The sequence below is a fragment of the Vipera berus genome, assembly GCF_964194415.1.
Source record: "Vipera berus genome assembly, chromosome: 1".
Taxonomy (NCBI): Eukaryota; Metazoa; Chordata; class Lepidosauria; order Squamata; family Viperidae; genus Vipera; species Vipera berus.
The window spans coordinates 274,201,890-274,218,571 of record NC_138202.1 but is presented as its reverse complement, the minus strand read 5'-3'; the positions used below and the strand labels follow the sequence as shown (position 1 = coordinate 274,218,571).

The window sequence follows — 16,682 nt, the reverse complement described above, 5'->3', positions numbered from 1 at the left end:
TACATTGAACAGTGTTTAAACTCACATATATTACAGTGACGAAGAGGAATCATGGCTGGATCCCCGAGAACGACGCAGAGCCAAGCATTTACAGCAGCGTAAGAAGAGTAGGAGGGCCAAGGATTAGCTGAGTCACTGAGCCACAAGGTACAAAAGTGGGTGTGGCTGCTCTCAGGACTTTGTGATGAACAATAATTCAAACAACTTCTGGTCACGTCTTCGGAACTCTGTCGGATTTTCTACCTGTGTGAAACCCTGGTCTGGCTTCTTGACAACGTTTCTGTATTTCTGTATTTCTGGACTGTTTGTTTGGACTTTATCTCATTTCAGCGGACGCTTGAGGTAACAAGTTTATTTTGGCAGACTACTTGTATTTTGCTGCCAAGGCTTTATCGGGAGGCAAATTACTTCAGCCAGAGCAGTTAACCCTTGCTAGTTGTGCCTGAGTGTCTGTCTGTTTGTACCTCGGGGGGGGGGGGGGAACAGAACACAACCCAAACCAGGAAAACAATTGAGAAAGGGAAGAAAACTTGTAAGACAAGGTTCCCTCTTCCAGATATTTTTCCCCCGACAGCAGTCTCGGCACATGAATAGACATACTCCTACTATTCTTAAATGTAATGCATATTTGGCTCAGGACCTATGCAATGAATATAAGGAAATTCCGAAGAAGACTGACTCCTGAAAGACTTTAGAAGAACATTAATTGATGGGTCTGTCCAGCTAAAGAGCAGAAACAACTCAGGCCTAAAGCAAGAGCCAGTCAATGGACTCCTTTCCCCTCTTAGGCATATCCTTTATAAGAGGAAGGAGCAGTATTGGCTACTTGGTCATCTGGACAATTGCTCATCTGGACAAGAGAAACCAAAATCCTGCATGAACCAGCAATGCTCATTCTGGAAAGGCATCCAGCCTTGAGCGCATAACCACCCTCTCAGAACAGGTTGGCTTGATATTTCTTTCACTTTCTTTCCCACATTTGCAATAATTCACAGCTCTTTGGGCTTTTTAGTGAATTAAACCAGGTAAGACAAGGCATGCATAAATGCTGCATCTAGTTATTTGTACACCATGGAAAATCTTCTCATTTGTGATTAAGCACATTCCATTGCTTTCCATCTAGGAATACGTTGTATTGAACTTTCAGTGACATACATTGCAATAAACAGGTAGAGGCACAGTGTTAATAACTGACAGATAAAGTGCTTTTGTCAATAACATACACGCTGTTGCTGCTTTCTTTCCCCATAACTCAGATCAGCTTCACTGCTACCTATATCAGTTACAGTCAGTGCTTTTTTTGTAAAAGAAAAAGGTGCCGGAACTCACACATGTCATATAACCCGCCTTGCCTACCCTACAAGGTTCCATCCAAAAAAGGTGCCGGAACTCCATTCTGGGCGTTCTATGAGAAAAAAAGCCCTGGTTACAGTTATTACTCTACATAACCAAAATGGAGGACCACAGGCTATGTTAGCCTTGCAAGGTAATCCAGAAAAGAAGTATAGCAAAGAGTAACTGCTCTACCGTTATTGCAAGGGTTTCCCCCCTCCTCCTGTTCATTCATACCTGATTCTTGGATACTGCATGGACGTGTCCCTGCAGTTTTCCTGGCAAGGTTTTTCAAAAATAGTTTGCCATTGCCTCCTTCCTAGGGCTAAGAGAAAGTGACTGGTCTAAGGTCACCCAGTTGGCTTCATGCCCAAGGCAGGACTAGAACTCATAGTCTCCTAGTTTCTAATCCAATGCCTTAACCACTACATCAAACTAGCTCTCACTATAAGGTCACATTAACAGAACCTTACAAGTCTGAAAGTATTCCTTCCATTGCTGACTTTTACTTTCCCAAAAACCAGGGAGGGTCCCTTCCAAGACACTTTCATCACCTCTCCTCATTCAAACTCAAATTTTATTAAACTATTGTCTAGGTTGCAGTTCTTCCTCCTGTCTCCCAAGGTCATTCCCACATATCATTTCATGCTAAGAGGCTGCTATTGCCATTTTTGTCTCCTCTTGGAGCCCATCAAAAACACCAGGCACCACACCAGCATTATTTCATTTCTTCAGCCACCCCATAGTTTGGTCTTCAGCTGATTAGGAGCTACAGATTAACACCAAAACACAAGTTATTAAACATTAGTATAAAGCAGCCTTTCCCAACCTGTTCTTCTCCAGATGTGATCAAATCCCCCCCCCCCAAAAAAAATTCTCAGCCAGGAACAGTCTTTCATACCTTCATCCTCTGCATGTAAATCAATCCCATCTTTTAAGCCTTCTTCTCCCCATGGGCCAGGCACGGCCTTTTTGCTGGTTGTGCTCAGCAGTGTCTTGGGAGTTTTCCTGCTGTTTCTGAATATTATCCCTATCAAGACACAGATTAATGCCACCACAGCTGGAGTTAATAAAGAAAACATCATAATCAATGAGTATCAGATGTGGTATTGCAAGTCCTCACACAGCAAATTCTTCTTGTCAAGAACGAAATTGAAAACAAATAGCACAAAAGAATTAGAACCACCCACTTAGAGGGTTCTGCCTTCTTGATTTCCTGAAGCCAGAACTTTCTGAAGTTGCTCTTCAACCTTTAACAAGATCTGGCTCCTTTCCCAGAATTAAGCCTGTTTGTTTTAATTCTGTTGCAAAAGCTGACCCCAAGTTACATTAAGTTGAACCACATCACTTTAATTGCTACTATGTTCTTGGGAATTCATGAGCCAGTATATAGAGCTTGGACAACTCTGAAGGTTGAGCAAAAAAAGTCCAATGAAAGATACTCAAAACCATTCTAACTGGACTAGGAATAAGTCACAGGCTTTCCTCTATATATTTTATTAATTTATTCATTTGTAAAATTTATTGACTGCCCATCTTAACTCAGGGTAACTCTGATCTATTTTAGACCAGAGTGTTGTGATTCAGGGTCAGCCTGTGGGTTCGGCAGTTGGGTCGGACGACTCAGAGGAGGAGGAGGGGGGTGTTGAAGACCTTGCTGAGGGGGTTGAAGAACTTGCTGATGAGAGCCCTCAGCCAGGCCCCTCCCACTTGGTCACCACGGAGACCCAGCTGTGTGAGCCTGACAGCATGGATGAAGATGACCCACAGCTGGCCCTGTTCAAGGACGCCCGACGCAGGAGGCAGTCAATTAGGAGTAAACAGAGGAAGGCAATGGGGCTTCTCGGAAGGAGGCAGAGAGAAGCCACGCCCTGAACTCTATATAAGGGGAATGTGTGGGGAGGGCTGGTTTGCTGAAGGCAACCGCTTGGATAGTTCGTGTTTCTTAAAGCTCCTGTTTCTTGGTTCGTGTCTTGTTTGTTTTTGTAGCTATAAATTTGGCAGGCGTAATTCCAGCCTCTTGCCTTTTGTAAAGGGGTTGTCCCTGCCTTTTCTGCAGGGCCGGTAGCAGGCTGGTACAGAACACAGAGGTTCTTAAACCTTTTGTCATCCTACCTCCCTTTAGTGTAATCTTAATGAACACACCTCCCTACCCAAATATCAAAATGAACACAAATGAACAATGAAAAGAATACAATGACACTTTGGAAAAGATGGATTTATTGCAGCAATGTATATACTAAAAGATTATTCACAGCTTCTCTTGTCTCTGTTTGCACTTCCTCAAAAGAGGTACATCTCACAGTTTGGGAAGCCCTGTCTTAAATCACTGAAGAGGTCATCTGGTGTCCCTGGCCATCCAAATAGCATAGTGCCTAAAGCTGGAGAAATTATGTTGCTGTAGGAAAGTGATGGCAAACCTTTTAGAGACTGAGTGCCCAAACTGCAACCCAAAACCCACTTATGTATCATCGGGTGGGTGTGGCTGCAGTGGTAACAGCAGACTGGGTGGGACTAAAAAGTTCAATCAATCAATTCCAACTTTGTGAGATCTTTGTTTTCCCCGCGAGAAGTTGAAATTGATTGATTGATTGAACCTTTTTTTTTCTTGCACACAGCAGCAGAAGCCTAAAGCGAAAAGGTTTTATAAAACCCAGCTGAAGGCCTAGGACTGGGGCGACGGTGCGCATGCCCACAGAGAGGGCTCTGCGTGCCACCTTTGGCACCCGTGCCATAGGTTTGCCAACACGGCTGTAGGAAGTAGAAGTGTTCACTTCCAGGGTAAACTGGCTCAAAATTGGAGGATTTAGAAAACAGATACTTTCACTTATTGCAGAGAATTATTTTGGAACCTTAGATAATGCCAGTAAATATATTCCAATTTAAAATGGTTAGGTTTTTCAGAGCTAACGAAGGTCCTTTTTATGTCAGGTTTTCTGCGTTTTCACAGTGTCCAATATATTGAATAGACATTCCTCTGATGTCATCATTAAAGCTGATGTTTTCTTTCTACTATCAATCTTTGGAGCCATTACAGGACTTGTACTGCACATTGGAAGCCCATAAAAATCTTCATTGAAGGGCTTCTGTTTCATAGTTACCTTTACTCTGTCAATAGCAGTCTGGCACTGCTATTAATATGCAAAACTTTAATGCAAATCAGGATGCTTTCAACGTTAATAATACTCAGAAGACGCTCAGGCAGATACCTTCCTAATTCACTGGAATGTAAGAAGAAGCAGCAGGAGATTACAGCAATGCAAGATTCTGTTATTATAGCCTCAATAAAAGCAGTTATAGCCTTCCTGTGGAATTGATGATTTGATCTAATGGACCGACATTTTGTTACATCTTGACCTACGCCAGTGGCAGACATCATGAGACTGTGCCAAGTCAGAATAGTTATTTATGTTTTATTATTACTGGAATTGTAAGTCTCCCCAGTTGCCTTTTTGGCATAGTGTTGGCCCTGTGGAATAGCATCCTCTTGGGGATTTGTGTGACCCCCAACCCTGATAGTTTTTTGTAAAGCAACAAAGACCTGCCTCCAGCTTTCATTCACAATTCCTCCCTGTTGTCAGTAACATGAAACAATGGAGCTCTATAGCAAACCGCTAGAGGGTGTGAAAACACTGCAGGAAAGTGTATCTCACAGAACAGTAGCTTCTAATACTACCAAAACACACAGGCATAAGGAAATCCAGGCACTTTTCTTTCTCAAATAAGAAAATATTTATAATAAGGTACTGTAAACCATTTCTAAGAAAATGTAGTGCCTGCCTTGAAATAAATCACATAAATATATTCAGCTATTTTCAAAAGACCTCACATATTATTTATATGTTATCCAGATAATCGGCCATGTCTTCCTTGAGTTCATGTTTTACCTGTGTAGAAAAAATGACTGAAATACTCGTAATGGTTTGCTTTATGCCATTTTTCTCCAACTTCATTAGATAAATATTACATGTGACTAATAGGATATCTGGTCATTGGGTATTTGAAAAACGTAGATGTGAACACCAGTATGGTATAGTGGTTAAGGTACTGGTTCAGGAACAGGGAGACTCATGTTCAAATTCTGCCTCAATCATGGAAGCTGACTGGATGACTTGGGATCAGTAATTCTCTTTTAGCCAACTTATCTAATGGGATTATTGGTGTGGAATAAAAATGAACAAGAGATTGACCTAGGTTCCTGGAAGAAAAACAGAACATAAGATAATCTTTATTGTCATTTTTTACTGTGGGCACAATGGCACACATCAAAAATGAGATTTAGTTGCCCGCTCTCAAAGTGAAACACATACATGACACACACCTAAAACATACTACATACAACATATGTATAGACCCACACCCCTACATATACATAACAATAAAATATTAAATACTGTCCATCTTGAATATATAATGGAAGGAGGAAGCCTGAGAGTTCACAAGGTTAATGCTGTATGACAGGATGCTCTCAATTGTCCCCCTGTAGAAAGTGGTCAGAACAGGGGAAGGAAGATGAGCTTTTCTCATCCAATGCAGAAAGTGCAGGCGCTGCTGTGCCCGCTTCACCAGTTTCTCACTGTTTAGCAACCAAGCCAGCCTACTCGTTACCTGCACACCCAGGAATTTGATGCTGGTAACTATCTCCACAGGTGAATCATTAATGCACAGAGAAGTGTGGCTGTGCCTGCCTTTTCTGAAATCGACAATGATCTCTTTGGTTTTCCCGGTATTTAAAACTAGACTGTTTTCCTTACACCAGTTCACCAACCCCTCAACCTCCTTACAATAAGCTTCCACATTGTCATCATGAATAAGGCCCACTACTATTGTATCAACTGCGAACTTCACAATATGGTTGGTGGCAAACCTAGCGCAACAGTCATGAGTCAATAGGGTGAACAGCAGCAGACTTAGGACGCAGCCCTGAGGAGAACCTGTGCTCAAGAAAATGTTATTAGAGGTATTTGTTCCAGCTCACACGTATTGGGGCCTGTTGGTAAGAAAATCAAGAATCCAGTTGCACAAAGGGGTGTTTAAGCCTAAAAGGCCCACTTTGTCTACTAGATAATGGGGAATGATTGTGTTAAATGCCAAACTGAAGTCAACAAACAATAAACGCCCATGAGTATTTCTTTCCTCTAAGTGCTTCAAGCTCAGATGTAGAACAGAAGAGATAGCGTCCTCCGTAGAGCGATTTGGTCAGTAGGCAATCTGAAGCGAGTCAAATGCTGACGGGAGGCTAGATACAATAAAGTCTTTTATCAGCTTCTCAAAGCATTTCATAATGGTGGATGTCAGTGCAACCAGACGGTAATCATTGAGGCCTGTAATTGTGGACTTTTTTGGCACTGGCAAGATGATGGCCGTCTTAAAACATGATGGGACCACTGCCTGCTGCAATGAGAGATTGAAAATATCAGTGAGAACACAAGCCAGTTCATCTGCACAATCTTTAAGGACATGTCCAGGGATGTTATCTGGGCCTGCTGCTTTCCAAAAGTTAACATGAATTAAATGAATGATCTCTGTCTCTTTCTCCCTCTAATTTATATTAGAAAGCAATGATTTCCTATAACAGGATACTGCTAGATAAACTACAGTAATCCAGCTTGAGTTGTCACTACAGAATGCCCCAAGATAGATTTGTTTCTTCAGTTCAGAATAGCCCAAATTGTGCAGCAAATTCTCTAGAGAGCGGGCATGCAACCTCATTTAAGACACATTTCCATTTCATAGACCTACCCACAAGGAATTCAGCTGGTTCGTACAGGTTTGGCAGAACTGGTACCTAATTTTTTTTATTGAGTTTGGAAAACCAGTTTTGATAAATCTGTATTTTCGGGGACACGTCTGGTTTTTTTATTGAGTTTGGAAAAACAGTTTTGATAAATTTGTATTTTCGGGGACACGTCTGGTTTTCTTTCTTTTCTTTTTTTTAATATATTTTATTGATTTTTTTTGCAATAACAATCTTTGGTACTTAGTAACAGCACGTTGTCTGGGTTCATATATTTGAAAAAACAATCAATAATTAATTTATATACTTCCATGTTCAATATTTTAATTAATAGTATGTTTCCTTGATCTTCCCTTCTTTCAATGGTATTCTCCTTTGTCAAAATATAATAATATTTTCAATGCATACAAGGTTGGATATAAACACTTTTTGTGTTTGTGCAAATAACAATATCCATATTAACATCTTTTCTAATTAACTTATGTTTCAATTGTATTTGTAAAAGTCATCTTGTTCGGTCACTATGTGTCCTGTTTTCAAAATTCTTATTTAAACTTGATTTCCCCTCAGTATTCAAACCATTCTTTTTTTTTTTATTTAAAAAGTTTTACAATACATTTTGACTTTAATCCCCCCCTCCCCCACCCCCACCCAACCCTCCCTATCCCTTCCCCCCATTCCCTCCTCCCCCCCCCCACTTCCCAGAGCTAAATACAGGGTATAAAATCAAAAAACAAACATAAGCACCCCTATGTTATCAGCAATAAACTATTAATTCTATCTCCCTCTAGCTCATGTAAAATGAATACAAACAATATTAATATTACAAATAAAGTAAAAAAGAAAAAGAGAAAAACAGAAAAAGAGCTTTACTCAGAATAGATTTTCTTAATCCCAGTCCTTATTCATATTAATTTCAAAAAAAAACAACTTTCACCTACTATTTACATTCTCCAACCTTTCTCTAATTTCTAAACAAATTCTCAGTTACGCGCCAAAAGCGCCTATCTATTAACCTTAATAATCTCCAACCAAACTAAACCATAATCAAAAATAATTCTTGCATGTATCACGCCAAATGTCTCGCAGTTCCAAGTCATCCTTGAGTTCAAATAAAAAGAGTAAAAAAAAGGTTTAAGCAGTCTGTAAGACAACTTGTTGTTAATTAGGAGCTTGCATACCCATTCTTAGTTCAACACATACTTTTAGTCCATAACCCTAATATACTTTTCTAACAAGCAAATAACATCCATCTTAAATTGTGTTAAATATTAAAAAAAAACTTTCTTTCTCCTCTATGATAAATTTAATCCATTAACATTCTAATTTAAAAATTTAATCAGCAATCTTAACGCCCCAAAGCTTTTGGAGCACGTCTGTCATGACCCCCAAAACTTCTTTGGACCGCGCCCCTCCCACAGCTTCACTGTAAGTACACTTTGGAGATTCCATAACTATCTGCTGGTCTTGCTCTTGCTCTCGTCTCGCTCTTCTTAGGGCGGCACGCGTCATCCTCTGGCCTCCTGCAACATCCGATGAAACTGTATCTTGATCCCCTCCAACACCATTGTCCTCTATCTGTCTGTCTGCAACATCTTGAAGCTTTCCCTCGCCGTATCCCTTTACAGCTTCCAAAAATGATAGGGGGGTTGCTTTTAACACATTGCTATAAAAATCATGTGCCTGGGCCACAGTAACCAGACGATGTCTTTTACCTTCATGCGTCACCACCAGTCCAACTGGAATCTCCCATCTAAACTTAATATCACATTTCTTAAGTTCCTGTACTAGAAATGCAAAATCTTTCCTTCTCCTTAAAATCTTCGGAGGAATCTCTTTTAAAACCAAGACTTCTTGCTCAGCCACTACCAGTTTAGTATCATAAGCAGCTTGAATGACTTCATCTCTAATTACTCTCTTTGTAAAATAGACCACCACATCTCTGGGTAACTTCCTTTGTCTTGCAATCCATGAATTTACACGAAAAATTTTGTCCATATTTCCCTCAATTTCAGATGCTGGCTGGCCCAATACCCCTTCCAGAGCCTCAGAAATCAGCTGCTTTAAATCTTCTTTACAGTTCTCCTTTAAACCCCTGATTCTAATAGCATACTGCATCTGATGATACTGAGCAAGGCTCAATTCTCCGTCCATTTTATCCCTTATATTTTCATTTTCTAATACCTTTGCTTCTAATATAGAGTTCTTTTGTCTGAGATCCTTCACTTTTACATCCAGCTGTTGCACACATTCAGCTACAGATTCAATCATAGACAACATGTCCACCCTCATTGCTCTAAACTTCTCTTCCATCTTCTTCTCCAATTTCTCCATTTTCTCCTCCATTTTCTCCTCCAACTTTTTCAACTTTTCATCCATCATGTCAGACATCAATTGTGAATGCTTTCCAAGAGCATCTTGTAAATCCTTAAGCGTCAATGCCGGAGGAGGTGCAGGAGGAAGCAAAGCTTGCAATGAGGTCTGTTGCACCAGGGAAGACCCCGCACTCCGAAGAGCTTTAGAAGTTTTAGCCGCCATCTTCCCCCACTTTCACTTATTGCGCACTTTCACTTTAAAGCTATAAAATCCATTGAGCTAGAGAGTAAAGATAAGAGTCCACATCACCTTGACCTCCTGTACCGCTCTGCCTGCATCTTGATAATCAAAAGTATTTCCTTTTGGCAGGGGTGGTTGCTAACGCCTGGCTCTGCTCCATAAATCCCGGAGCAGGGGCGCTGCGCAGCTCGGAGCAACCCAGGCTTCGGGGGGGCTCAATCCTTCAGCCGCCCAAACTCTCAGCTCAGGCGGCCCTGGAGAGCTCAACCCCTACCTGGGGCCTCACCCCCTCCTCTTTTCCCGAGGAGGGGGCTTCAAATCCATCTAAACAGCTGATCGACGCTGTTTACGATGGAAAAACACAGCTGCGGAGCGGACAGCCCGAAGGCGGCTGTCTTCGGCGCCGCGTCGCCACCGGAAGAGAGCAGTATTCAAACCATTCTTATCAATCATAGTTTTCTCAAAATTGATTACCTAAATATCCAAACTTTTCATTTATATACACCATCCCAATATTTTCATATTTCATATATTATAAAGATACTATACTACTTATAAGGGACACGGTGGCTCAGTGGGTTAGGACGCTGAGCTTGTCGATCAGAAGGTCAGCAGTTTGGCTGGTCAAATCCCGAGTGCCGCGTAGCAGAGTGAGCTTCGTCCCAGCTTCTGCTCACCTAGCAGTTTGAAAGCACGTAAAAATGCAAGTAGAAAAAATAGGGACCACTACGGTGGGAAGGTAACATTGTTCCGTGCGCCTTTGGCATCTACTCATGCCGGCCACATGACCACGGAGATGTCCTTGGACAAACGCTGGGTCTTCGGCTTTGAAACGGAGATGAGCACCGGCCCCTAGAGTTGGAAACAACTAGCACGCATGTGCGGGGGAACCTTTACCTTTACCTTTTTATACTACTTATATATCCTATAACATCCACATATAAGATCTTTTCTGAATGGCTTATAGTTCAACTATATTTGTAAAAGTCATCTTGTTAAGTCACTGTATATCCTGTTTTCAAAATTCTTATTTAAGCTTAATTTCCCCTTGGTATTCAAATCATTCTTCTCAGTCATAATTTTCTCAAAATTAATTACCTTTAAATGTCCAAACTTTTCATTCACATACATCATCCCAGTATTTTAACATTTCATATATTGTAAAAAATACTATACTACTTATATCTCTTATCCCTCTTACTATAGGGCCCCTTTATATCCAAAATTATCTATTTTTTTAACCATATTCAAACAAATGTTTAATCCTGTAGTCAGTGGTGGGATTCAAATATGTGAGCAACCGGTTCTCTGCGTGGATGTCGCTTCCAGAAGTCCATCCTGGGCCTGGGCAACAAAAAATTAGCTACTAGTTCTGCCAAAGTGGTACAAACTGGCTGAATCCCACCACTGCCTGTAGTATTCCATCTGGTAAGTCAAATCAGTTCTCTTAAGTCTAACTATAGCCTTCTTCTTTTGCCAAATGAGGACCCAGATTGTTGGGGGCAATTAAGCTAACTTTGTAATAATGCCGCTTGGGTGTGTGTGTGAAAGCCCTAATAAGCAGGCATATACATAGAATGAAGGCTACTGCTAAGCTTGTAAGCCGCCCTGAGTCTTCAGAGAAGGGCGGGATATAAATGGAATTTTAAAAAAAAAAAGCTTTCCAAGTTAGTATATTCCACTTGCCAGGAAGTTCCTGTATTTTTTTAAGTGTTGTTGGGAGTAAGAAGGACCAGTTGAGTAGGATGCATGTTTTTTTGTCTCCCAGACTCTGATGATTTTCCTGGCAGTTCTATAATCCATTTTGTTAAATCTTCTTTCTTATCCTCAAATTTGTTTTGAAGTCCTGACCGATAAAATATCTTTTCCATTTTCATTGTTGTGGTAAAACCTTCTAGAGTTTTTTCTGTTTGTGTTCATTTGTAGCTTCCCTATTTAAGTCACTTTCTTCTAGTTTGTATTCTGTTATCTGATTTGTTTGTTCATTCTTTATCGTTGTTTTCTGAGAATTTTTTAATTGTAAGTTTAAATTGAAGATGTGCTCATTTATGTCATCAGAGTTGTTTTTGATCTCATCATGGTTTGAAACTATTGTCATTTGGATCTGTGGTAGCATTGCATACATTTTCTCTTGAAAAGTACTTGTCTCATCTTGGAGTATTACTCCTGCAGATCTATGATGTTCCAGGCTAGATTCCAGAAGGGAATATTAGGTGTGGTTTCCTGTCCCTTTTAGATAAATATGCAATATCCATTTCATATACATTTCATCACCCCTCTCCAAATAGTCTTTCACCAATACCATAGTCTCTGTAATTAGCTTTATCAAGCCAGCCAATCTCAAAATCCAAACAAACAAATCTTATATAGTTCTTATCTTTATATATGGTTTTTGTAATCCAATGCATTTTCACTTATCAAGGCATCAGTGAAAGCAGGATTTTATAACAGTTCTTCTATTCAGTCAGAGTTACAATCCAGAATGTTTAGCCACCTTGAAGCCTTCTAGTAAATTCCCCCCTAGAAGATTAGCCTAGAGTCAAAGTTTTTCTTTTTCTGCAAACAATTCTTGAGCTTAGACAACAGTTAAAGTTTTATTTTTCTGCAGAAATTTTTAAGCTTACAGGTTGCCCAGTATTTTTTCTTTCTTTGTTCCCAGCTGTCTTCTATTTGGCTGGAGGTTATTAAAGTTCAAGGAAACAGATTATTCTTTGTTTCTTGGCATCTTGCCAATTTCAGAGTTGCTGTTGTTCTATGCTCTGATTCTCCACTAGATGTCAGTAGTTATTTATTTTCCAACTTTTTTCAAACAAGAAGGTTATTATTATTTTTTATATAATTTCATTGAAACTCTTTAGGGCAGGCATGGCAAACAGCTGGCCTGTGGGCCGGATGCATAATGCCAAAACTGCGTCCACCCCATTGCCGGCAATGGGGAAAAAGTCATGATATGTTGCACGAAGTCATGTGACATTGCAAGTTTGACATGCCTGCTTTAGGGTATAAAATCTTAACAGTTTTCTTAACTTTTGGATTTATCCAGACTATAGTGTTATTAATTTCATTTCAGTATATTTTTTCCCCTTAGAAGTTAATTTGCCATTTTCATCTATGGAGGGTGGGGATTTAGTCCCCTCCCTCACTTTCAGAGTATTTCTTGCTTTGGGGATCTTTTCCAGGGAATCAGTTACAAAATAGAAGAGAGAAGATTGATATTCTCACCCAGTTTCAAGCACGCTGTTCACCATTGTTCTGGTTTGTGCTTTTGGACTTCGGCTGCTGGTAGCTTTGGGTAGACACTGATGTGCAGCTAGCCTTTCTGCTGTCAAGTTGGAGGGCTTTCCCTGGATTGAACGGACTGACTGCCATTGTTCCATGATCATCAGGGTGCCCCTCCTTCTTTGATGCCTCTCTGGGGTGACTTTTGACCCATTTAGGGTCCCCTGGCAGGGCGAAATAAGCTGTGAGGTATGGAGCCCCATGACCCCTTGGCCACATCGCTACAGGGTGGAACCAGAAGTCCTGGGACACGTGTGGTTTTCGTTCAACTTCATTCCAGGTGGGGGGGGGGAAACCCTCCCCAAAAGTCCAAGAGAGGAGCGACAGAAACCAAACAGAAATGTGGCACCTTCACTCATGTCACTCAGACGAAAACTAGGTGGTGCTTCTCAAAGGTAATTTCAGGAATAGACACTTCATCTCTCTAGTTTCCTGACCGCTGCATACGGGAAAGTGGGCGAGGCCACCAAGTATTAGCTGGGGTTGTGGCTAAGAGAACTGATTGTTAAATTATTTGAATCCTATCACTGCCTCTCCTATGACATATCCACCAATTTTAGAAGAGATCCCAAAGATGTTGACCTCTATCTAGAGCCTTCTTATTGTCTTCCCACCACTTGCCACCCAAATACCCATGAGGAAAGAGAAGGGATTGCTGCAGAAGGTCTTTGGACTCGCTATTTGGAAGCATCTTTAATTTTACAGGTGCATTGCCCATTCACATTTGATTTCTACGTTCTACATGGCTTTTGCAGAATAGATCAGTTTGAACAAGTCTGTCCTTTGAGGAGTCTGGCATTTGCAACACTGTCTCTCACAAATGCCTCTTCCATCCCTGATGCCTCAGGCAGAACAGGGAACCATTTCGTTCTTGTCATTTTCATCAGACACAAAAGATTTCCTTCCCCTGTCACAAGTATCTGTCCTACTTTTCTTTTCTTTTTTCAGATAAATCAGCTATTTTGATACCAAAGCTGAAGGGAGCACCAATGATACTCTTTCTTCTGATTTACTATAAAACTGTAAATCTTTGCCTTGGCTGGAGATGGCACTATCAGTCAACGTGGCATATAGGGTACCATATACCTTTGTGCCATCACAGGCTCCCATTAGATATGAGTCATATGTTACTAAAATAATGCTTAGGATCATCCAGTGTAGATTAGATGGAAAGGAAAATGTGAGGTGTTCAAGCTGGTTTTAGAAAAGGTTAAGGAACAAGTGATATTATTGTTGGATAATGACTGGAGATAATCATAAAATACAAAGACCTTCAAATAGGAGTATATGTAGACCAGGCTGAGCCCAAACACATCATCAATCCCTGTGTCCCCAAACGAGACCTAAGTCCAGCCCTCCTTGAAGTCCATTGACTTTTATCTGGCACCAGGTTGTCTTGATCATTAGTAGATCAGATTCTTATAAATGTTGCATGGAATAAACTCAGAGTGCTTTTGAATTTTATCCTGGCTCCTGGTTTCTTGTGCCTGACAATAGAACAACTGTGGCAAAAGAATGCAAATATGGAACCAGTAGTAAAATGCAACTGATGCAATCCCAAAACATCTGGAGCACCACTTGAACACCATCAGCATTGACAAAGTCACATTCAGTCAGTTGCAAAAGACAGCTTACTTGGAACAGCTTACATCCTGCAAGAATACCTTTAACACCATCAAGCAACACCATCTGTCTATCCAAGGTGCATGGGAAGGACTCAATAGGTGGATAAAAATTCCAAATCTAGTCTAAACATCTGGCTGATTGTGCAATCCATCATAATAATGAATTAATATCCAGACTTCAGCATGTAGGTCTCCTGAATTGATTTATATGTTTAGGTATTTTATCCGATTTATACTTACTGCAGCTGACAAGATGTAGATACATACACAACCATATAATCAAAATTCTATGATAGAGGTTCCCAACTATGTACATACATACTGTACATATAAACAAACCTACATACATACATATCTCATTTATACTGTGTTTTTAATAATTAAATATTCTTCCCCCTTTTCTCTTTTGTGAGGATAAACGTAATAAACATAATACATGTAATTCCTTAATTCATTACTTATTCCATTACTTATTTCAATGATGCTAATTACACCATATTTGCATCACCAGGAAATCATCCAGAACCCAGAACACACAGATAGCTTCTCCAGTAAACTGTCTCAAGGTGTTATCTAAGCTTTGTACTTGCAATGTAACTGGCATTCCAATGAACATGAATACATCTGAAACTTCACAGTGATTCTGACATATTACTATGTTCCGCTCAGTTCAGTGGGCAGGAACATCACAATGTTTGCCAAGATTGCAAACAGAAGCCTTTGAAAGCCAGATGGGTGGGAGGGAAGAAGGATGCATGATTGAAGGAAAGTTTGGAAGCCTGGATTGTAAACAGATGTCTTCAGACTCAGACAGGTCTTTCAAAGCCAGTCCCTGACTGTGGGAACTGAGAGAAGAGCAATACAATGAATACTTGAGGGACCTCCTTACAGGGTAAAAGTGAAATAACAAAGATTTGCAGAGGCGTGGGGAATCTTGCAGAGGCATGGAAAACATTCCTGCATTAAAAATGGCTTGTAAACATCAACAGGGGTTAAATAGTCTGTGAAAGGATGCCATCAGTGCAAAAAAACTCAAACTCTCTGCAGTGGCCTTTGGAACGGTCCTCCTGGATGATACTGGTATGATCAAGATACCACAAATGTTCTGCAAATGTGGCACGGTAAAAACAATTATCCTGGATGCCTCTTCCCCTAGTAGCTCAGTAGCTTGCAAGTTTCCAAACCAACATGAAAGTAAATCGCAGTTGCAAGAGTATTGACTTGATTCATTATTCAATTATTTACATTATTTTGCTTTGCTAGGAACCACTGTAATGTTTCTTGCCGTCCCTTTACTGACATCCCTGGGAAGAGAAACAGTTCTCTGGGGAAAGTCCTTGTGCAAAATCCTATGTGCTAAGAAATGTCTATAGGATTTTAAAAATCTGGTTCAGTTCCTGCAGTCACTTAAGCCAGGAGTCTCCAACCTTGGCAACTTTAAGACTTGTGGACTTTAACTCCCAGAATTTCTCAGCCAGCTTGGCTGGCTGAGGAATTCTGGGAGTTGAAGTCCACAAGTCTTAAAGTTGCCAAGGTTGGGGACCTCTGACTTAAGCAATTCTCTTTTTCAGGATTGACCACCGTCAATACAGGATGGATTTGTTAGCATAAAAGGTAGCATTTGCTTATTTATTTTGTTCCTCTTATACTGTGGGCTCAGTATCTGAATTAACTTACATAGGTGAAGATTCCTAGAGTGATATCTCGGTTTGTTTTCCCTGGATATCTGAATGATCAATACTGAGGAAATGAGACTTATCTTCCCAGATGTGCTTTTTTATCTATCCAATCTGGGTCAGTCACCGGGACCAGAGGTTTAGTCTGAGCTTTCGGACTGGTGCCAGAGCCCATCCTCAGGGAACTTCTCTCTCACCAGAATGACCACAGATTGGATCCTGCAATATTATCCTAGGACAGGTATAGTTGCCTTCATTTGTATTTTATCAATGATCATATCAGCCACTCACAGTTTCAGGTTCTCCTATAGCAGCAATCCATCAAAATTTTACTGACAATTAAAACAGCGCCAGAAGCATCAGTTAATCAATTAAAACTTATCTTCTCCATCTGGGAAGATAAGCCAACTCATTTCCTCAGTATTGATCATTCAGATATGCTTATTGCTACCTTTCAGAATCAATTTGCTTTCATTG

The 16,682-nt window shown here is 40.4% G+C and overlaps 1 protein-coding gene across 1 annotated transcript in view; it reads right to left on the bottom strand.

Moving 5' to 3' along the window:
* Positions 1 to 2,469, bottom strand: part of IYD (iodotyrosine deiodinase) — a 31,003-nt gene extending 28,534 nt beyond the window's left edge. The window contains exon 1 of the mRNA XM_081314199.1: positions 2,234 to 2,469. Within this exon, the coding sequence (XP_081170325.1) occupies positions 2,234 to 2,417 (184 nt within the window). The 5' untranslated portion in view covers positions 2,418 to 2,469. The remainder of the gene's footprint in view (positions 1 to 2,233) is intronic.
* Between the last annotated feature and the right edge of the window lie 14,213 nt (positions 2,470 to 16,682).